Here is a 24,400-nt window from a genome sequence, read left to right as displayed (position 1 = left end):
CTCGCTATTTTGATAATAATTCCCCGCCATATATGTCGCATACTATTTCCCAACAAGATTGTTCCGATAGCTCCTTTACAAAAATCAAGCCTATTTCGCAAATTATCTCGATCAAAAACCCAAGAACAGCACTTGAATTCCAGCCTATCTCAAACAAACATTTGTTACTAGTATCTCGGACATTTTGATTAGAAATGCTGGCATATAGAGCTTGGACTCCATTCAATATACTCTCACTAATTTGATAATAATTTCCCGCCATTTTTCGCTTACTATTTGCCAACAAGATTGTTCCGCGATAGCCCCTTCAGAACCTAGTTTATTTCGCAAATGTCGCCATCAAATCCTTAGAACAGCACCTGAATTCTCAAACAAACATTTGATTCTAATTTCTGAAACATTTTTATCACAAATGCTGGCATAGCGCTTGGATTTCATTCAATATACTCTCGCTATTTTGATAATAATTTCCCGCCATTTTCGCATATACTATTTCCCAACAAGATTGTTCCGATAGCCCCTTCAGATTCTTTGACGCCAAAAGACACGACGAGAGCAAATGGCCACCGTAAAGCTAATCCCATAACGAGATTCCGTTAATCCAATTTCATGGGTAGATATCCAAAAGAAGAGAGGAAAGGATTTCACCGGACATTGATCCAATAACCTATTAGAGTTTAGCTCAACAATGTGTACTGTAGTTTTTACGTATATCGTATAGCATCATGTCATAGAGACTGTTTTCTACAAGCCTCGTCTTACTCATAAACAGCCTCATGCTTTCGCTCCTCTCTTGTCCTTAGACTGCTCACATTTCTAAAGCAATTGAATTATCATACTACACAAGACCCTGGCTGAATATATGTATATCAAGTGTTTCTCTTTACCAACATTGAGTTACCGTAATATTACGCTATGAGAGTAGTTAGTTTGATATTCGACATTGGACAGTTACATAGGTTTGTGCAGTGAACGATAGGCCTATTATAGCTTCTATTTTGATATTGGACATTCAACATTCAACTACATTGTAGGTTTTTAAAGCGAATGGCTGTTTTTTATTTCGATATTGGATATAAGACATTTGACATTCACATAGGTTTGTAAAGCAAATATTTTGATATAATAATTTCGATATTGCACATTGCCATGGGTTTGTGAAGTGATTGTATAATTTATATTTCGATTGGACATTGGACGTTCCCATAATAGGTTTGTGCAGTGAACGCCTACTTTCTGCTTCAATATTGGACATTCGCCATAGTCTATGCAACTAAATAAAATGTGTAATATTTGACTAGGTTGGCACACACTGCAACTGCAATGTTTATGCCACTCTTCTCACAACTAGAATATCATTCTTTTTCGACAAAACCCAACATGAAGGTTTTTACTTATAATAATTTCCTTCAAAAGCAAAATACTAAAATAGATCTCAGCCTTTCAACTTGATTTTATTTATTTAAATTGAGGTGAAAATCTCGACCTGCATGACCTTGTCCATGATGTCACGTCAGACCTTCTAACAATCAGAGCATTTTCAGACAATGCAATTATTTCCGTACATTTTAATTTTATAGAATTATAAAATATTCCTTTTTTGTTTTGACATTTCAACACACACGTTTCAGAAGCAAATCCCTCAGGCGGTTTTACATCGTTACAGAAACATTACAATGTTCATAAGAAAAAAAATCGTCTAAGATCACAGATTTCCATAAAACTTACACGGTCTAATGATGATGATAGTAGAACACATCCCTTGAAACATTTCTGTCTAAAATGTAATTTTTGATGAATCGATGTCAAGCAAAATGCGTAATCGTTTTTTCCCTTTTTTTCTTGTGGCCAAAGTGGCCGATCGGTCTCAAACTCCGACAGGTTTGTAAGTTATGTACGTGGATATTACACAGGAAGCAACTGTTTTGTTAGCAAAAACCAATCTGTTAGGTTCCTTTAAAAGAATACTGATATGGTTGTTATTTATTTATATATCATTTTATGCAACTTGCTCTTAAACCCAGAATTAAAAAGGAAATTTTACCATGAATCACTTCCTGAGCTTGAGAGGCCGAGAGCTCTCGTCAAATTACCCGGGACAACTTTTGAAACCCGAAGTCTTCTCATGAGACTTCAATATTCTCGCGAGCGTCCAGCACTTTCAGCACGTATTTGAAGTATTGTCTTCCGTTTGCAAGTCTGTTTAGTATTTAGTTGGTAAACAAAGTTGTTGGGCTGACCTGGTTAATACCCAACGCAAATGGCTATGTCTAAATAGTACATAATGCTATTGATTGAGTTTCCATTTGTGTATCCCTTAACTTTGTGGTGCAGTATAGGCCTAATCCTTGTGATTTTAAATTCTCAAGAGTTTTCGAAAGTTTAAATTAATGTTCCCGAACGAAATAAAACAAGATCAATTATTCAACAGCGTTTTGCATTTAAAAGATACTTGTTCTTCTACACTCAATAATGTGTTACTGCTATACGAAGCATGACTAACACGAAGACAGAACTTAATTACGTCATAAATATCTAGGGTTCATAAATTGTCCTATTATCTTTCAAACAAAATTTATGGAAAAGTCAAAAGACAAAGCGAATATGTAAAGATTTTATTGATAATTGTTGTCATTTTTTATTTTAAATTTTCAGACAGTAAATCTTGACGTGAGTCATCCATTTGTTTATGTCATCTAAACAAGCCCCTGGTCTAAACAAAATGTTAACAGCTATTTACATCGGAATTAAAAGTAAACAACAAAACCAGAAAGCCACAGTGGAAACGAATATTTTCTTCAACAATAACGTAACATACTTTCAAAAGAGATTTGATTCCTTACCCTTCGTAGAGAACGCTATTTACATTAACTTGAGCTTTAATGAACATCTCTTGAGCAACATATCGAATAGTTAGCGTCTCGTAAGTCAGTAGAGCCAAACCACCAGCTAGTAGCAAGATGGCGAATAAGGTCCCATACGGTACTCGCTTCAGACAACGGCATAATGCACAGTCGCAACATCCTCCTTCTGTAAAAAAAAATACAAATAACAATACAACATTTTATTACAAACAAAGTAATAATCGAAATGTGTGTATGGCAGGGCCGAATTTCACAGAGCTGCTTAGCACAAGCATGCAATTTCCTCCTATGATAAAAACAGGATTACCAACCAAATTTTAATGTGATTTTCAGGATAAGCAAACAACAGCTGAATACCAGTAACAAGCAATATGCAACAACTAGAAATTTGGTTGATTATCCTGTTTTTAACAAGGAAGAAATTTCATGCTAAGCAAATTTTTGTGCTAAGCATCTGTATAAAATTGGGCCCTGTTTTGTGATTGGAGTGTTCCTATGATGATACAAACATGGGATTTTGCACACACCAAGGAAATATCTCATTCAATGGAAATGGCGTAAATAGAGGGGCGGGCATGCAGCAGCCCCCCCCCCCCCCCGATGAGAATTCTTGTCCCTCGCCCTTTCCCCAAATGCGACCGAAACTACACAAAGTAACGGGTGCATGGTTTGATACATGGCTGCACCAAACAATCTCTTTTCCCCCACTTGCTCCCCCCCCCCATCGAAAACAAGTCTGGTAACGCCCCCCCAAACTCACCGAATCATACGCTTGTAATTGTCTGATAACCTGGAATCGGTAATACAACGATACTGTTCTCAGCTAAATTAAGGGACCAGACTGAATGCTACAAGCCACAGTCTTGCCACGATATACATAAGAATAACATACAAGATGGTCGACCCACTAACAACAAACTGTTGCTCAAAGTTAACAAACAGAACATCAGTATAATTTTAAATTACGACAGACCTACAATTCTAATAATTTACTGTGCTGTCAAATACTATAGAGTTGATTATGTGTTTCCGAATCACTGGAGATGTCAGATTATTGCACACCTTCGCTTGTAACCTAAATATATTCTATACTTTAAATAATTTATTTACGTAGAACAACTTCCCTTTTAATATACTACAAGTTTTATTGTATACTTCTGTGTTTTGTTAAACAACCTTTATTGCCACTGGCGCTGGTGGACATGCATTAAGATATAACAACAAAACCGGATATAACACGATCTCTATTTTTCTCAGTCACGAATTGGGGATTTTCTGTTTGCAATAAAACTCTATCAAGATCATGGCTCAGACTGCCACTAGGTAATGAAAGGGACGCCCTGCGTAGATACTGACAACAAAGTATGCTGTAACGAGTCAAGTGTAAACATTCATAACCGACATGAGAAAATTAAAATACGGAACCCAGTGATGCATCCCCGGGTATTGCATATTACCCGAGATAAAATTAATGTTGATTGAAAACTGGTATTAAAGGAACACGTTGCCTTGGATCGGTTCGAGTTGGTCGAAAAGCGTTTGTAACCGTTTGTTATGAAATGCATATGAGTACAAAGATGTTGTAAAAGTAGAATACAATGATCTACACAAACATGCCTCGAAATTGCACAGTTTTCCTTTTACCTCGTCGACTTACACGGTCAGCCATTTATGGTAGTCAAATTGTTTGACTCCCAAAAATGCGTTAGATCGCAAAGTAAAAGGAAAACCACGCAATTTCGAGGCAAATTTGTGTGGATCATTGTATTCTACTTTTAAAACATCTTTCTAACCACATGCATTTGATAACAAACGGTTACAAATGCTTTTTATAGACCAACTCGTCCGATCCAAGGCAATGTGTTCCTTTAAAGAAACAACATTCTGCTCTTGACTTTCAACGTGCGCGAATATTGATCGCGGTGAAGTAGACTGGTGTGTTTTATTTAATGGTTTCTGGTGAATGTCCTGTTCAAGTTTTAATACTACACAAACAGTAAAGGGAAGGTATACCTTTAGTAGTCATCACACACTTAAAATTTTAAATTACAAAAAATAATATCTGGTTTAGAAGACTAGAGCAGCTTTCGATTGTAAAAAGCATTTTGAGAATTATTTCACCTTGATGTTATGTGGTTAGAGGAAAATGATATCATTTTGTAAGCCCCAAAAATTGAAGCTGGGAAGCATAACTGTCAGTAACGCTTCTCAGATTGTGTGTGTCTGTTCTTATTTAGGGATTATTCTTCCTACATGGATAAAACAGCTCTATATTTCGGCGATATCTCAAAAACGCCTCCACGATTTGAAATGAAACTTTCACAAGTTAGTTTAATGTTATATATCATCATATAGAATTAAAACCATCGAACGATTCCGAAAACCAAAGCTATACTTTGCCTTTAAGTGACAATTAGTAATGCAATGGTTTTAAAAAGGACACTGGACACTATTGGTAATTGTCAAATACCAGTCGTTTTACTTGGTGTTTTTTAACCATTGCATAAAATAACAAACCTGTGAAAATTTGAGCTCAATTGGTCGTCGAAGTTGCGAGAAAATAATGAAAGAAAAAACAACCTTGTCACACGAAGTTGTGTGCGTTTAGATGCTTGATTTCGAGACCTCAAATTCTAAATTTGAGACCTCAATTTCTAAATTTGAGGTCTCGAAATCAAATTCGTGAAAAATTACTTCTTTCTCGAAAACTATGGCACTTCAGGGGAGCCGTTTCTCACAAATGATTTATAGTTACCAAGTAAGGTTTTATGCTAATAGTTATTTTGAGTAATTACCACTGCCTTTAGGTGACAAAACAGAATGCAATGGTTTTGAATGGATGTAAAATAGGCTGGTTTTTGACAGTTATTTTTCTTGACTTGTAGTAGTCGACACGATCAAAATGTTACTCATTATGATCGATGCCATAATGGTCGACACCGAGTCAGCTCCGTCATGCGTAGATTATTAATACCTATTAGCATCGCACCTATAATTAATATTAAAGACAGCACTATTGTTACCGAACTTGCTTTTCATTTCTTTAACGGTGATTATCATTTTGATCGACAATAATTCGAAATTTTCATCATTAACAGCAATGTGATCCACATATTCTTCACTGTAGTTACCATGAACACCAAGTCCAATGTTGTTACGGTGGCTTTAAAGTCGACATGCTTTGTCATATATTCTAATAAATGAAATCATCATCATCATCATCATATTCATCATTATGATCGACATTGTTTGCATGTCGACAATCGCCATAATAAGACAAACATCACTAATCGACATCACATTAGCGCGTCGAGATCAATATACAACTTTGATCGTTACATCACCATCGCAACATTCATCAGGGCCACACCATTGTTGTGACCATGGCTGCCATGACAACTAAATCAACGGTAACATTAGGTTGTCATGGAAATAATATCCCCATCCATGACATTTGCATCCTCTCGTCAGCATCTGTCATCACTCTCCTCATTCTTACGATACTCCATTACCATTCTCCTTATCATGCCCATCCATCATCGTCTTTAAAAACATCTTCATATAAAACCTCCTCCATGCCTTGTTTGTGTCTTCTGCTATCCTCTTGCGCCTCAAGCTCCCGTCTCTTAACGCCCTTGTCTCTATCCTTCGGCCGTCTTTTCTCTTCTATCGTTACGGCTTCGTATGAATCCAAACTGCCGTCAGATTCCCTTGTGTCGTTATTCCTCGATTGGGCCAGCGACGGACACGGATTGAGAAAAACACCACCAGATGTGAAGTAACGATGAGACAGAAACATTTTTGTTCCGATTTGGGATGGTGATGGTGCTGTAATGGTATCCCTTCTTGAGTTTAGTTGTCGTAGGGAGGATATTGCACGATCAATCCAGTTATAGCTCCATGAATATACGCAGTTAAACTGATGTGTATTGGTTGACTAGCTACCGGAGATACCAACCGCAGCATTCACCACACACTCAAAATCAGACCAACCATACAGCCAGCACGCTGTGCGTCCACGTCAGTTCGCCCCATCCCAGCGGCTAGACATCAGTGCACGAATTACAATTAAAGATTGCTTCACTTGGCTTAGGAAATGGGAAATTATATTACTGCTTTATATTTGAGGAAGGGAAGGCAAATCGCATCTTGCGATCTCGGCGTTCGCTCTCGACTCTCCGTCAGCAGAGGGGAGGAGAGGTGTTTATTACTCCCGATGATTTTGGTCGTAGTTTTCTGCTCGATTTGATCTGGGTGAATTGCCTGATATCTACACTTCAATTATGAGAACATTTTCAATTCATAATATGACGGCTGCAAGTAATTTCCCCTGTGGTAAACTCGTATGCGAACGCCACCGGATTACCGCACCAGGTGAAAAGCATAGGAACATGTTAATTTATAGACAAACGTTGCAAGATAAAAAAGCTGTCTTCTCCACTAATTAACTCATGTGTTTGACATAAAGGAACTTGGATTTCCAAAAACGACTTCGGGGAAATGCTTTAAAGATGCACGATGACTTCAATTGGTTTAGAGGCTTATTTGTTCAAAGTAATAATCGTAATCGTTGTTAATTAATTTTATTCAAGCATTTGCTGACATGAATGAACTCGGACACTAAAACTGACTTGGGCGAAATGCTTTTATGTTGCACGATGAATGCAATAGGTTTTGAGGCTGTTGTGTTCATTCAAAGTAATACAAGTTTGATTAATTAGATTCACGCTTTTGACATGAAAGAACTTGAATTCCAAAACTAACATTGAAGACATGCTTGCATGTTGCATGATGACTGCGATGTGTTTTGAGGCATTTTTGGGGTAAAAGTAATCGTAAGTTAATTAGTTTCAGCCAATCTTTTGACAGCTCTACGCACTCCTTAGGTGTGAGCCTGGCCTAGGATGCCGAGTTATGAGTTGCCGCGAGCAGAAACATGTCTTTGTCAAAATAACAGCAGAGGTAGACTACCAGACTTTTTTGTTATCCAATTATAATCTCTACAGACTATGTGGGCGAAAAAAGACATGTTTATGAGCAAGGGATTTGAACCAACGACCTCTAGAAATACTGACTATGGGTTGTTGCAGCTGTAACCGCTGAATACACAGGCTTTGAGGCGGCGGTCTGTTCAAGATTCGTGAAATTGTTTATTTGGTTAAGCATTTTGTCGAGAGTAATTTAGATCAAAGTCTGATGAGGTATAGTCAAGGATCCTAGCTCATAGGTGTGGTGTTTAAAGGAGTAGGACTACAGTGCTCTTTGGAAAGGCAGAATTTAAAAAATGATGGTTTTCAGGAAACATTGTTGAAAAATAACTGTTGAAATAGATCACATTTTCTATAGAAAAATCAAAGTGGCGTTTTGTGGTATAAACGTTCACTATGTCTACTCAAGGTTTGACCGGACATTGCTGAGGATTCAAGAGAAATGTATGTGATACCTTTGGTTATCTCTGCATGAAATGCTTCTCAGCAAATTGTGTATTCCATTTACGGATTATTATTCTTGCGAGGACGTTACAGTTCAAGATTTTCGGCAATCTCAAAATAGCTACTGACTTTTGAAAGTAAGTTTCCACTGGTAAGTATTTATGTATATATCTACATTTATGTATGACTAAAACAAACGAACGGTTCCAAAACTAATAGTATTGATTTAAAAACCTTAAATCACCATATTTTATTTGTCGTGAATGCAGTGGATGTTATTGTATTGTATTTATTTATTTATTTATTTATTTATTTATTTATTTATTTATTGCTAAATTAATGTCTAAACCACACAATGTCTTTAACCCCAGTGTATGGTCGAGGGAGTCTTTGGGTCGTGTGGATAGACGAGTTGCGATAACACATGATGTAAATAACATGTCGTGAGTGATTTGATTTTAATGAGAGAGTCCGGCCAGTAAAGACACACTCAATGGCAATTAGATGAAATCTGTCCCGTTAGATTAACACCTACAAGTTGACTTGATTGGCAAACAGTTACTAACAGTACCGGTTAATAAATTTACTGTTTTGAAGCAAAGTCCCAGACATCCCTATCCAACCAGGTATCTCCTTTCCCAGCAGTATGATTAATTCAAAGTTCTGTGTCTGAATTGGCGGCTACAGCTACGGCTACGGCTCCCCTATGGCTACGACTAATTTTCGGTTTTACCGGTTAATTTTCAGTTAGAGGTAGGGTTACAGACGTTCCTGTCAGCCTGGTATCTCTTCCCCACCAGCAGTATGATTAATCATAGCACAACCGGACAAGTTCTCATAATTAGGCCTTTGTGAATAAAAGAAAGGCCTGGTCTGAATTGGCGGCTACAGCTACAACTACGGCTACGGCTACGGCTAGACTTCCTAAGTTATCATGCATTGTCCTTAGAAACAGTCGTAGCTGTAACCGTAGCCGCTAATTTGGATAAGGCCCAAGAACTCAGCTCTGGCACTTCCATGTGTCCAAAACCTTGTCTGAAATGGCTGCTTGCTACGGCTACGGCTAAATTTCTACGTCACCACGTGTTGAATTATAGTACATCCTTATTGTCACACCCTTAGCCAAATTCATAGCCGTATCTACAGCCGCCAATTGGGATACTGCCTAAACTTGCTATACCTGACATAATGTATTCTGACCACACTTTCTGGTGCGTTGTTTCAGATGGAGGATCTTCAGGCACCTGGTCCTATAAATAGACCGCTCATAGGTGAGATGTAAACAAAGAGGGAGAAGGGATGGCCAAGAAAAACAAGAATATTCACAAAGTGGAAAACATTAAATTGACTCTGAGTTTGAATTGCGGTTGGATAATGGACAAGAGGGTGAGGGGATAGGATGGAAAATGGATATTACGTGGTGGGAAGTAGTCCTTGTGATGTAAATTGTGTTTCTATGAACAAACTATTAGTGTTACGCGCAGCTTAAAGCAATCGCACAACATCGGTGAACAGTATTGTCCAAAGGCCCACACTTAGTGTATCACAAATTATATATAAAATAACAAACCTGTGAAAATTTAGGCTCAATCGGTCATCGGAGTCGGGAAAAAATAACGGGAAAACCCACCCTTGTTTCCGCACGTTTCGCCGTGTCATGACATGTGTTTAAATAAATCCGTTATTCTCGATATAGGTTTAAACGTATATTAAGTGGAAATAAGTGAAATGTCATACTTCTTCAGGTTTACAAACCTTTAAAGTAGGACTTGAAACGTTGCATGGTGAGAGTATAATAAGGTGAGGTTTGCAGTAGCATTATGTGAATTTCTCTTGACAACTCTACGTTTCGATTAGTATGCTCTGATTGTCTTCAGGAAAACTTCAGATCTTTCCATGCCCATCTCTTGAATAGTGAGACAAATGGGGATTTTTAAATACTTCATTGGTAAAATCAAGCTTTTCGTAGGTCCGGACTTCCGACAAAATGTAGCAATGTTGGACAAAATTTGACAAGGGACCCTGGACACTCCAAAAATTATTTTCCTTTCACACGAGGTGCATTTTGTAAAATCTTACAACCATGCTACAATTTAGCAAGGAACCCTTGTAAAATTGTTCTCGTGTGAAAGGGGATTTAGCGTCCAAAATGACTTCTACCTTCAGAACCATTGTCAAACCCCCTAGTTAACATATTTTCATTTTATGACATTTTTACACGATTCATGCAGCAAAACGTACATTTCCAAACCAAGGGTTATAGACTGGTTCCTTCAAAAGTATCACCTCCCTTTATACGAACATTTATCAGTACCTTTAAGAACTTATGTAGACTATGTCAACCATGGTATTTGTGATAGACTCAAGACGTTTTTATTTCTTAAAGGCAGTGGACACTATTGGTAATTACCCAAAATAATTTAAAGCATAAAACCTTTCTTGGTGACGAGTAATGGGAAGAGGTTGATAATACAATCATTGTGAGAAACGGCTCCCTTTGAAGTAACGTAGTTTTCGAGAAAGAAGTTATTTTCCACGAATTTGATTTCGGTACCTCAGATTTAGAACTTGAGGGCTCGAAATCAAGCATCAGAAAGCACACAAATTCGTGTGACAAGGTTTTTTTCTTCTTTTATTATTATCTCGCAACTTAGACGACCAATTGAGCTGAAATTTTCACAGGTTTGTTATTTTATGCATGCTGAGATACAGCAAGTGAAAAGACTGGTATTTGACAATTACCAATAGTGTCCATTGTCTTTAAGCAGCTCTTTGAAATTGGGTACTAATCAAAGGGCATACTCTTTGTTGTATATCCTCTTATCTTATGAAGATTTTTGTTTACAAGTCAATACAAATAAATACTGTTAGCGGTACTCACCTGTTTTGCCTCTAAGTATCCGAAAATGTTTGACAGTAAATATCCGCATATATTCCATTATCTTTGGTATCTGTACCACAACATTTCCAAATGGAAGCCACTTCTTGGGCCTTGCTGTATGTTGTATTTGGTGATAGTTTGCACTCATTATCGGCGGTCCCTTTTGGGTATAGTTCCAAACTAGAAATATATAGTCCACCTATCTTGCGTACTTGTCTAATACAAGAGCGGAAAGGACTGATTTCCGACTTTAATAATTGTCTCTCATAGTCGAGGTGGATTGAGATAATCAATGGTTCCTTTCCGGTCAAAGGTCAAATCTTATTGAGGCTGAAACTGTAATGATTCATAATACATTGTTTAATGGGAATTGCTTTTTTCTCTATATACTCTAAGAGGCATTTTTACTATGCTTTATAAGTTAACATTTTCATTTGAAGACCTTTTTACACGATTCATGCAGCAAAACGCACATCTCCAAACCAAGGGTTATAGACTGGTTCCCTCAAAAGTATCACCGTTAATCATTGCTGTGTTTAAGGAGCTAGACTAATAGTGGTGTACAGAAGTGATGGCTGATCATTATGGATTTTCATTGCGTCGGCCATTTTGTTTCATTGTCGGTGTGCGTTTTGCAAAAGGTTTAGCGTAACTATTAATTTTAACTGTGCATTGTCTTTGGAGTATTTAATATCGTACACAAAACAATTTGCAAGTTTTATGCAATGTTCACGTTTTTTTTGCCTTCCTTACTTTGACACCTGTTGAGGTAAAGTTGCCGGCGGTTATGCCATTGATTTGATATATTTATTTATGATTTACTTATGTATTGGTTTCCTGGGGGGAAACCTTTCAGCGGATTACTGTCTTTCAAAGATGCCCTGCAGTTACAAAACATTCATTATAATAAAACAAATAGAAAATTCTATGAGACAACACGTGTAAACATTTTTAACAGACAATATAAAATACCTTACGGAACAAAACCATGGACGAATTAAACACAAAACAAAAAACTGGGCCGGCAAGAGGAGATAATTAAGAAAAATATCAACAATTTCGCTAAGATTGATTTGCAATTGCAAATTGCAGATCAATCGTAGTTGCTAAGTAAAGTGTGATGTCATTCACTAACCATCATGGTTAAACTAACAACTTAGGCTGTGAAATCGAACCCTGTGTGAACATGATTTACACTAATTGTTAGAACTGTTAAGCATTAAAGATGCTATGTCAGATTTTTGGCCCCCAAACATTAAAAAATAGATTTTTTTTTTAGTGAATGGTATTTCAAAGAGTATCACTCGCTCTAACGAAAAAACTTTTACTTTTAATGGTCAGGAACCATGACAAAAATTTAAAAAGTTTCTTATAAAACACATAATGATTGGTCACGTGATCCCTACAAAAAACTAATTTTGAGCAATATTTCACTGCTACTAAAATAATTGGCGGACTTTTTCGAGCAATGGCTCAAATGAAAGCTTTTAACTTTCTTGACCCCCATCAAAATACCTGTTGAATTTTAAATCAAGATTTTTGAGTCAAATCGGCCAAAAATCTGACATAGCATCTTTAAGATATAAACATATTTATCTAAGTACAAAAGTTATTTAAGTTTACACTAAGAACACATAATGTGGAAAATGTCGCCAATTGTGAGCTTTTACCTTTTAGTGTTGTGGTTGTATTTTCAGAAACTATGAAAGTCACAAAGTTATCACCTCAGGCATGCAACTACAACAACATCTTTTCTTGAAGTCTATCTTGACACCGAGTCTAATAGCGCCCTCTTGTGGTCGAGTCAGGGTTTATTTCGTTGCGTGATTAGACTACTAATGAAAAATAAATGCGAAGATTCGCCACCTTGCATTCCCAGCATGTACCATGAATATACTCTGTTATTAAGGTCAAAGAACTATGCCACATGAATTTTAATTAGACATGTTAGTACGCTTACTGAGTTTCTAAGCATGGGGTGGAATTTCCTAGTTGACTTTATTTATTAGACCTTCCAAGCTCACAGCCAAATTTCAAAGGCGCTGAAGCACAACAATGTCAGAGCGTCTGATCGAAACGTCGAGTTGAAACCAACGGTTCTTTACAGAACCACCCAACTTGTTTTAATAACATAATAATAAAAGGTATTTATATTGCGCTTTTCCAAAACATGATCCAAGCGCATAACAAAGAAAAGGATAAAATAAAACTAACAAGAATCAAATCATTAATCTACTATTTAGGAAAGAGATAAGTTTTAAGTTTTTACTTAAAAGTAACAACACAAGAATATTTACGGACATTAATTGGTAGATTGTTCCAAAGTTCAGCAGCAGAGTGTGAGTTAAAGGTGGAGCAATGCCATTCAAACATTAAAAAACATATATTACAGTTTTGAATCGTTTCTCCATGGGAAGCCAGTGTAGTTTAGCGAGTAAGGGAGATCCATGAGCTCTCCAACAGTTAACAGTGAGAACAAGTTTGACAGCCTCGTTCTGAATACCGATGAGGCGTTTAAAGGAACACGTTGCCTTGGATCGGACGATTTGGTCTATAAAAAGCGTCTGTAACCCTTTTTTATAAAATGCATATGGCTGGAAAGATGTTTTAAAAGTAGAATACAATGATCCAAACAAGTATCACTCAAAATTGCACGGTTTTCCTTTTACGTCGCGAACTAACACGGTCGGCCATTTATGGGAGTCAAAAATTTGACTCTCATAAATGGCCGACCGTGTTAGTCGACGAGGTAAAAAGAAAACCACGCAATTTCGAGGCATATTTGTGTGGATCATTGTATTCTACTTTTACAACATCTATCTACCCATATGCATTTTATAACAAACGGTTACAGAACGCTTTTCAAAGACCAACTCGACCGATCCAAGGCAACGTGTTCCTTTTAAGATTTGCTTTGGTGATTTGAGATAGTTATCACATGGTGTTACCGCAAACCTTTCCATAACATCTTGCTTACCAGATAATAAGGTTACCAGTTAAAAATACCATGCCGCGTGTACTATCTGTTATTGGTATCTTGCTTATTTTTTATGCAGAGCGAAATGTTAAGCAATAGCTCCATGAAATTGAGCCCAGCAGTGTGAAGGCGTCAGATTCCTTCGTAGTTTTCAATGCTCCAATGCGTTATCAAAGGCCAAGTGTATAATTATAGTGAGCAGTGGGGATAGAACTCAAATTGCAATAATAATGTTCATCACTCATCTTTATCAACCAATGTCATCATTAACATTGACATGCCATTATCAAGGGATGCGCACATTATTTTTGGTTTACAAAATTGTTTGCAAAACAAGAGGGTTAAAAATAATCTTTATTAATTAATGTGATGTCATCCTGTTTTTATCTGCAGCTTCGTGTGCCAGTGTTGATACACACCCTGTAAATAATGCATGGGGTATTAAAGGTTTTGACCCATGTATCGGTGTACGACTTTGGCAAGTGTCTTTCGTGACCCCCTTTCAAAATGTTGTTTTATTTTATAGAAACAAGGATATTTGTAGTTTGTCAATACATTTAAAAGTAGGCTACATAATTTAGGGTCGTGGTTCTGATGAGGATTTTTTTTTACTTAAAAAAGGGGAAAATTGTCACATAAAATCAACCGTTCCCAGCACCATCTCCTGGAAACTAACAATAACAACAAGTAGACAAATCCAGTTTGATTTCTCTTTCTGTGAAGTTACAGCAGGAAGTAGAAAGAAACCCATTTCAAAACTTACTTTAAAAAGGTAGAATACATCATGCGTATACAGATAGAACATACTTCTAGTTACAACAAAAGTTGTTAAAGGCAGTAGACACTATTGGTATATTACTCAAAATAATTATTAGCATAAAACATTTCTTGGTGACGAGTAATGGGGGGAGGTTGGTCGTATGAAACCTTGTGAGAAACAGCTCCCTCTGAGGTGCCATAGTTTTCGAGAAAGAAGTAATTTTCCACGAATTTGATTTCGAGACCTCAAATTTAGAACTTGAGGTCTCGAAATCAACCATCTAAACGTACACAACTTCGTGTGACAAGGGTGTTTTCTTCTTTCAGTATTATCTCGCAACTTCGATGACCGATTGAGCTCAAATTTTCACAGGTTTGTTTTTTATGCATATGTTGAGATACACCAACTGTGAAGGCTAGTGTTTGACAATTACCAATAGTGTCCACTGCCTTTAACTGAAGGTACATTCTAAGTATCCATTGAAAAGTCGTTTTGCCATGTATTATTTTGTGAATAAAAAATGCAATTATAATTTTGAAGCGATAGTCGGTCGAACGTGTGAGCTTTCACAGGGTCTAGCTGACAGCTTACTCTATAATTTGATCTCGTTTTTTTTCGGCACGGTAAAGGCTTTGATATTAAATCCTACCAAACATACCCACATCTCCGCGAATAATACAGCTAGTATACCAATGACGTAAACTTTCCTTTAAACCCTTATATAACTTGACACTTCAATGTGTTAGTGTTATTCATGTTCTTTATAAATTTGCCGCCCTTCCCCCATAAAAACACATTAAAACAGACGCATAATGAAATAAATAAGTAACAATCAAATGTCTTGCATTAATACATCTCTTACAAGACAAACAGTCGCTTTAAGGTTTAAAGTTAAGTGTTCTATACCACGCAATGTTTAAAATTGTTGAATGATGCAAAATAAAACAGATAAGGTACGAGCAAAACATCTGCGTATAAGATGTTTTGTTTATTACACTCATTATTTTTAAGAAACACGTCAGTCAAGGACGGAAACATTGTATTAAAGGGGGTTTAGATTCTACAATATTGGGCTAAGTAGGCCTACTTTTACATTATTTAAAATATAAAAAAAACAAAAAAACAAAAAAAACTAAAAGGTGTGGGGCGAAGTAAAATCTGCAATTGGTGTTCACCACCGCAAATCGAAGTTATATGGTTATGGACACAAATAAATTTTTCAGTTATTATCCCCAAAAATTGAATCTGAGAAGCTTTACTGTAGAAACTGTTCTCAGATTTTGTCCACGGATTATTCTTCCTGCTTGGACATAACCACTCCGGAGTTTCGCCGATATCTCAATGCGACCATAAAGACATTTTGCACAGGTTAATTGTATTTTATCTTTAAATTATATGGAGGGTTATAACAATCGGACGGTTCGAAAACGGCACACGTTCACTTTACATCATGACACACACAAACATTGCAAGGGGGCGAAGATGGGTGAGTCTGGACAAAACAAGGAGCAGCGTGCTGCGCCGACAAGGAGCTCACAAACCGCCCTCTGTCGGTAGAATTCTGATTGACGTAGTCTTTAACTCAAGCAAGAAAGAGAGGGGAAAAAAATAATGCGAATGTCAATATATAACTCCAAGACGTGCCCTGCTAGCTGCGGGCTTACAGCAACGCAGTCTGCTCCATTAGTCACCTTTTGCCGTTACGCACCGATATTATGCGGCGATCATTTGTTGCTCGTGTTCGCATAATGCCGTTTGTTTTATGCACACATGCATCACCCCTCTCTCTATTTATGCGGAATACAAAACTGAGTCGTGTGGATTTTTTTGTTTTGGTCAGGGGACTGGGAAATGCTCAAGTAGAAAATAGAGGATGAGCCACTGAGTGAAGGGGTTGGGAAGAGTTCATCTTACACGCATTGATAATCATTGGAGGCTATAGATTTGTATCTATACAGACTGTGTACGTCGAGAATGAGACTTTTTGAGTTAGCTTTTGGCCAACAGTTGTTTGCACTCGGGCAGGCTAGCAAATTTGTTGAGCGAAATTGGAGTTTTTTTGCCGTTACATGTTAATAGTTCTTGTATTATGAATATTCGTTGCTGGAATACTATCTACAATGATTTTAATATGTTTCTTAGCTCTTATTCAATGTAAGCCAAGAAGATAATTATTGTAATTATCAACTAATTAGTTGTCAAATTATATACTTATAAATCACACACAGGACAGGGGCATATTCCTATTTAACAAATTTGTTACCATTTTTGAGAAACTGTAAAATATTGTAACTGCTTAAATGTAATAAAATAAGAAACCCCGTACAAAAGACAATTTCAAAGGCAATTGTTGTTAGCTAACCCGCCCCCCCCCCTTCCCCCCTTTTTAACCCGGTTTTCTCTTTGAAAATTGTAGAGGGTTGAATCGAATAATATATTATGTTTATCAAATCAGGTTCATTCATCAACAAATAATATCACGAATAGCCACTATCTATAATGTATCCTGTTGAAGGGGGGTCATAGTTTTGTGAAAGGGGCAGCATCTGTTATGTAACCACAATTGTCCAATCATGTAATTGTTACAAGACTGTCCAATCAAAGGTGAATTATCAGATGATTTGTACTGATGACGACGGCGCGGGTGTTTAAGACACTGGACACAATTTGGTAATTGTCAAAGACCAGTCTTCCCACTCGGTGTATCTCAACGATATGCATAACATAACAAATTGGGAAAATTTGAGCTCATTCGGTCGTCGAAGTTGCGAGATAATAATGGAAGAAAAAACACCCTTGTCACAAACGCAATTGTGTGCTTTCAGATGCTTGATTTCGAGACCTCAAATTCTAAATCCGAGGTCTCAAAAATCAAATTCGTGGAAAATTACTTCTTTCTCAAAAACTACGTTACTTTAGAAGGAGCCGTTTCTCACAGTTTGTTATACTATCAACCTCTCCCCATCACTCGTTACCAAGTAAGGTTTTACGCTAATAATTATTTTGAGTAATTACCAATAGCGTGTCATCATTTAAAAAAATTAAAATTACAATTAGATTGCAAACTGCTTACAAACAAAAGGGCCCTATCGTATATTAAATGCACAAACATTTATAAGGCCTTACGACCTTAGCAGAATCTTTCTCGAAGGCTACTGTTGGCATTTAGCCTTCCATAAAAACTCTGCTAAAGGGTAGAAACGTTCAGGCCACTAGCTGTTTTGTTTTTTTTTCTTTTTTCATTTAAACAGTTGCATAATCGGTTGTTATTGACATATAATTGTAATTTCACAGTATTTGTTAGAAATACTCTACGTCCGCTCTTTAAAGTCTGGTCTATTACTCACCTCCATGGCTTAATGTGTATTTTTATGTTTTACTATCTCAATAACTTTCTGCTGGCAAGTGCTTCTTTTCATTGGGTAGTACTGATATTGTGGAAGGATAAACAGGGTATGTGTAAACAGGGTATTTGAGTAGAAAATTTATGTTTATTGTACACAAAACGAAAAACCTTGAAATGGTAGAGTTAATGGGTTTATTGTCATGCCTATCTGCAGGCTGAATATTGCACGGTTGAGACAAAGGACAGATCTGATGCACACGGAAATTTGGCAAGCGCAGGTATAGGGGCTTACTTTCTAATGTAAAAGAGTGAAAACACCACTCTTTACATTTCGAGTGGTCCCTCAAATGGCTCTTTAAAAAGAGTGGTGGTCATTTCACTCTTTTAGAGGGGTTTCACTCCAGGACAGAGTGAAAAAAAAGGATGCAAACGTCAATCAAAAAGAGTGGAAGACCAAAGAGTTGCCCCTCATAATGGCTCTTCAAAGAGTGATTTTTTTACTCTAGTGCATGTTACAAGCTTCATTTTAACATGTATTTTGTGTGAGTGAACCCCTTTCAATGTTTTTAGGTACTGTGTTTTAATATTTGCGATGTAGACCAAGGACAAACAAAAAGGAAAAAATTGCCTCGCAGGGAATTTTGTGTATAAATTGGGAGCATGTTCTATACGGATGAAAAGGAGATAACAAACGATGTCTCGCACATGGATGTAAACAAAGAATGCTAAACACAATAACTGCTTCCACAAATTAATTTAAAAAAAACCGGGAAAACAAAAAGGTATTCATAAGGGGAAATTGCTCAACAAGGAATTGTGCGTAACCTACAAAAGTATAAAGGAGAATGTACAGGGAAAAGAAGATAACAACAGATGTATTCACAGGGAGATAACCAACAACAATTCGGGTGCTTTTGAATTTGGTTTGACATGTTGAATCGTGTGTACAAAGCATACAAAGTATACGGGAGGATGTTAATACGGGGAAAGGGAGATACAAATTAATATGTCTCCAAAGGCATGTATAAAACAATAAATAGAATTTGTGTGCTCAAACACAATATCTTCTTTCACACATTCGTAAAAAAAGAGAAACAAGAGGTATCCAGGGGAAATTGCTCCACGAGGAATTGTGCGTAGCCTACAAAGTGTCAAGGAGGATGTTGAGACAACAAAAGTAGATCCACAACAGGGATGTAAAAAATAATAGACTGAGTGTCCAAAGCACAATATCTGCGTACCCATTATTCATATTGAACTGGGCTAGACATGTTGAATATTGACATGACCAACCTGTGTGTGTGACCCATTGTGCTAAGACGTTCTTCATAAGCATCAGCTCAATTGAACTCAATTCAATAAACATTTATCTCGGCTTCTGTTAGCTCGATTTCACTAAAGAGCTAAGATTGATTTCAATTGCGAATCAATGCTAACTGCTGAGCTGAGTGTGATGACACATTACAGGTCACTATGGTGATATACTGACAACGCATCTTGAGATGAATCTTAGCACTTCATGAAATCCAGCCCTGGGGGCTTATGTCTCAAACGCTATAGATACTGTCTCGACCCATAATAATATTATGGACACGTTGATATTTAATAACAGCCTTGGAAAAGTGAATAACAATATTATACAGGGTGCTGTTTTTGCCACGGCAAAATCTGAAACCATAATTGTCTCAACCTCGACATTTACCAGTAACTGTTTATAAATAATCACAGATCAAGTCGAGCTGTGTGGATAGATGCGATGGAGTGTTGTTTATCCCTGTTGCCCTCATGGGGATATTCTTTGCATTCATGGGGATAGTCTTTAAAGGCACAGGACACTATTGGTAAATCCTAAAAATGATTGTTAGCATAAAAATTTACTTGGTAAAGAGCTGTTGTTAGTATAAACATTGTGGGAAACGGCTCCCTTTGAAGTAACGTAGTTTTTGAGAAAGAGGTGATTTCTCACTCAAATATTAAAAGACTTCAGCTGAAGCCTTTTATTATGCATCTGAAAGCACCAAAGCAATGCAACAAGGGTGTTTTTTCTTTAATTATTCTCTTGAAATTTCGATGACCAAAATGTTTTGTTATTTTATGCATTATGTTGGGATACAACAAGTGAGATTACTGGTCTTTGGAAATAACAAACGTGTCCAGGGCCTTTAAATAAAGCACTCCGAAAGAACACACAGTCTATCCACGAGAGATACAAAATGTAAATCATTTATTTATTGATGCAGACGATCAAACATCATTTATTCGATATTGATATCCTTGGTTACTATGGCAACCTTTTTAAGGCCGAATTGATGTTCAGCTTTTACTAGTGGCCTGTCAAATTAAAGGCGACGACACGTTTTGTAATAAAGTAACAATCTAAAAACAAAGCAGTGGAAATTTTGGCTCAATTGGTCAAAGAAATTGTAAGAAAAGAAAAAAACCTATTGCACAAATTTGGTGTGCTTTCAGATGCCTTAGAAATGCTTCAGGCCTGAAGTCTTTCTAAGTTCAAGAATTTAGTGAGAAATTTATTTTTCAAAAACTACATTACTTCAGGGGGAGTCATAAATTCTCACAATGTTTCAAATCAACAGCTCTCCGTTGCTCGTTATCAAGTTGTTATGGTAATTATTTTTTAGTAATTACTAAACGTGTCCAGTGCCTTCAAAGATAAAAAATACATGTTTAAGAAAGTATGGCAGGTACAAGTTGATCAAGATTGTTATACAGTATTATGTTGATCAGTTGATTTCCTTCCCCTTGGATTGCTAAAGATGACACAGTCTATCTGGCAGATGCATTGACCTATGACCTGATGCCATGTGACCCTTACTTTATTAATAATTGCTTTACCATCACGGGGCTGAATTTTCGGGAGAGACTGTGGGGAAGCAAAAAGATGAATATGTAACAGCTGATCGACTGGGGGACTAAGGGAATGGAATGTGTATTGTACTTTTCAAATAATACTATTAGGAAAGAATCTTGCATTTCATGACACGAATTCGCCGGTAAATAGCGTCTCACACAAAATTGTGGATGGCATTTAAACTTGGCATTTTGCCCGATGAATTCCAATTCAATGAGGCATCTCAATGGACGATGATACCCGATCTGTGATTGGTTGAAATAGAAACACCATGGTAACCAGACGTGATGGTAACAACTCGGCTCAAAGTGACAATATTAGTGCCTGCCTGGAAAGCTCATTAGATGTCAAATTCCTAAATTATTATATATTTCTGATAATAAAACCAAGGATGTCTCATAAGTGAACTTAATCACTGTATAGTCAGCAAGTCTGAGTAAACCTGTAAACAAGGGTGCTTGCTGTGTGAACAAGAACCACCGGGGTTTAACCCCCCCCCCCCTTCTCTTCCATAATAAGTGTTCTTGGTTCATTTACGTGCACTAACAATCATACACTGGACCAATGGTTAGGCAAACTTCTTCTTTTTTCGTTTTCTTTTTTTGGTTTTTGAAACCGTACGATTATATTGGTTTAATCCTATAAATATTATGTACAATAAATCTACAAATTTAATTGAAAGTGGAAGAAAACAAGACTTCGTGACACTGCCGTCGATTTCACATATTTCACCAAACTCTTCCTAGCCTACGATTAATCTTAGGACCCGGACGAGTTCAGTTCTGTATTCATAGACGTTAAAACGCATTGAACCCATTCTAAGTTAGGACGAGTTGCTCGTCCTAACTCGAGATAGGATAAATCCTAGCGGTTTGTGGGATAAGCTGCAGGTCACTATCAAAAAGCATTGAAAGACGACCCCCCCCCAAAAAAAAAAAAAATAAATAAATAAATAAATAAATAAATAAAAATAAATAAATAAAAATAAAATAAAACAAACAAAAATAGAACAACATCCATTTTCGTTTCGAGGAACATTTCATTCGAAGTAATGAGGTGTAAAGACATCACTCTGTATGCCCCAAATTTGAGTTTGAGAAACGTTCTAATCGAAACGTTCCAAGCCTTAGCCTTTATGTATTTCCTCTGGAGGACAAATTTCAGGTGATGTTTCTGAAGAAAATGCCAAGACATGTTTAAGTGAAATACAAACTGCCAACTCGATCGGAAAGTAACCACTTGTAAAGCTGATACCTGACCAATTACTAGATCAATGTTCCCATCAGAAAAGCTGTCACTTTTGGAGAAAATTATGATTAAATCAGCTTTTATCAAAATCGCCAGTGGCTGAGCAATTTGATTAAGAATTGTGATAATGTCGCATCAGTGGGCATACATGGGCTCAAAAAAAAATGTTTTTCTAAAACTTGTGTAACTAGGCCTATTTGTATAATGTTGAAGAGTTATCAAATATTTTCAGAAAATAAGAATGAATCCTGTCCTTAAACCAAGTACTGTTTCCAAAAAGACTATAATTCCATACAAGTCAATTGTTCTAATCTGTATGCCTACACGGGATAGTGAAAATGTGTTTTAAAAAAAAAAAAAAAAAAATTAATCCTACACTTAAACCAATGACGTCACCATTGCTGAAAGAAGCTGCTGTATGTCCATATAAGTTAAATGTTCTTGTTTGTATGCTTATAAAACAAGGGTAAGTGAAAAACGTTTTCTAAAACTTGTGTAAATATTTGTTCAACATTGAAAAGTCATCGAGAGTCATCAGAAAATGAATAATCATACACTTAAACCAAAGACGTACCAAAAAAGAAGATGTAATTCCATGTAAGTTAATTGTCATTATCTATGCATGCCTACATGGGATAGTGAACAAGTTTTTAGTAAAACATGTGTAAATATTTGTTCAACATTGCAGAGTTATCAAATATGATATTTTAAGAAAATAATGGACTTAATCCTACACTTTAACCAATGACAAACCATTGCAAAACAAAAATGTAACTCCATATAAGTTAATTGGTGATGAGTATTTTCAAAAAATAATATAAATATTTCTTCAACATGGAAGTTTTATCTTAAGATGATATTTTCAGAAAACAAAGGATTAATCATACACTTAACCAGTGACGTCCATTGCAAAACAACTGTAATTCCATATAAGGTAATCTTTCTTATCTTTATGCAAATATGTCCATTACTCTGTCTCGCCTAATGGCTCACCCGGCCATTAAACTAAACAAGGTAATGGTGAATCATAATCAGATATTTCTCATCTGTTTATGTTGAATACCAGTACTTTACGGTAAGAGATGACCTGGCCTTCATGTTATATGAAGCATGGATGAAGGCTGGGCCTAGTGGAGCCCCCCCCCCTCCCAACCCCCAACCCGCACCTTCACAGAGGAACAAGGAAACACCCTCCCACACACCCCACCCCCACCCCCGAACTACACCTCACTACTCCGTGGGTTTTGAAAACAGACACACTCGAAGTAACAACTTACATTTAAAGTTGTATTTTGCGCTATGTAACCTTTTTACGCACAACCCTTGGGATCAAATACTGAATAACTGACCTCGACTTAGAAACCTCAACGCGCTGCAAATGCATTTCTGTTTGTGAAATACTCTCTTGATTTGATCAACATTTTCTCAAATTTTCCTCCTGATGAAGGCGTTATACATTTCATGATTTAGCAACTTACATGTTAGAAAGGGTTTTTTGTCGCCAAAGTAACCTCTTATGCACAACCCATTGGCGAACAAAATACTGAACACTGACCTCGACTTAGAATACTCAATGTGCTACGAAAGCAAGTCATTCAGCAAATGGCTCCACTTGATTTGATCAACATTTACTCCAAAAATATCCTCCTGGCGCAGGTCTATACATTCATAATTGTTACCGAAGGAAAGGTTTGCAAATTAAACCTTTGTTTTTGGGGGCCGTTTGATTGTTTTTATCCGTAATAAAAAAGAACACTTGTGAATGTACAGGGTTGACTAATTTTTGAGGTCGCATTTTTGTTTAGGTATCGCAGAAAATTCTGACCAATTATGTACACGTATAGGAAGAATAACCCGTGACTGGAATACAAAACCTGCACGTTACTGCCGGTAACGCTTCTCAGATTCAAATTGTGGGGAATAAAAACTTTTATCACCATATCAAAAACCATATCACTTCAAAGTGAAGTGATTCGCATAATGCTTTATACGACCGAAAGTTGCCACTATCTAGGCCTATATT

At 36.8% G+C, this 24,400-nt stretch overlaps 1 protein-coding gene across 1 annotated transcript in view; it reads right to left on the bottom strand.

Moving 5' to 3' along the window:
- Positions 1–24,400, bottom strand: part of LOC139935691 (neuronal membrane glycoprotein M6-b-like) — a 43,765-nt gene that overhangs the window by 16,352 nt on the left and 3,013 nt on the right. Inside the window, exon 2 of the mRNA XM_071930224.1 lies at positions 2,844–3,030. Coding sequence (XP_071786325.1) covers positions 2,844–3,030 — 187 coding nt within the window. The remainder of the gene's footprint in view (positions 1–2,843; positions 3,031–24,400) is intronic.

Source organism: Asterias amurensis, chromosome 4, assembly GCF_032118995.1.
Source record: "Asterias amurensis chromosome 4, ASM3211899v1".
NCBI lineage: Eukaryota > Metazoa > Echinodermata > Asteroidea > Forcipulatida > Asteriidae > Asterias > Asterias amurensis.
This window is presented reverse-complemented; position numbering and strand designations above follow the sequence as displayed.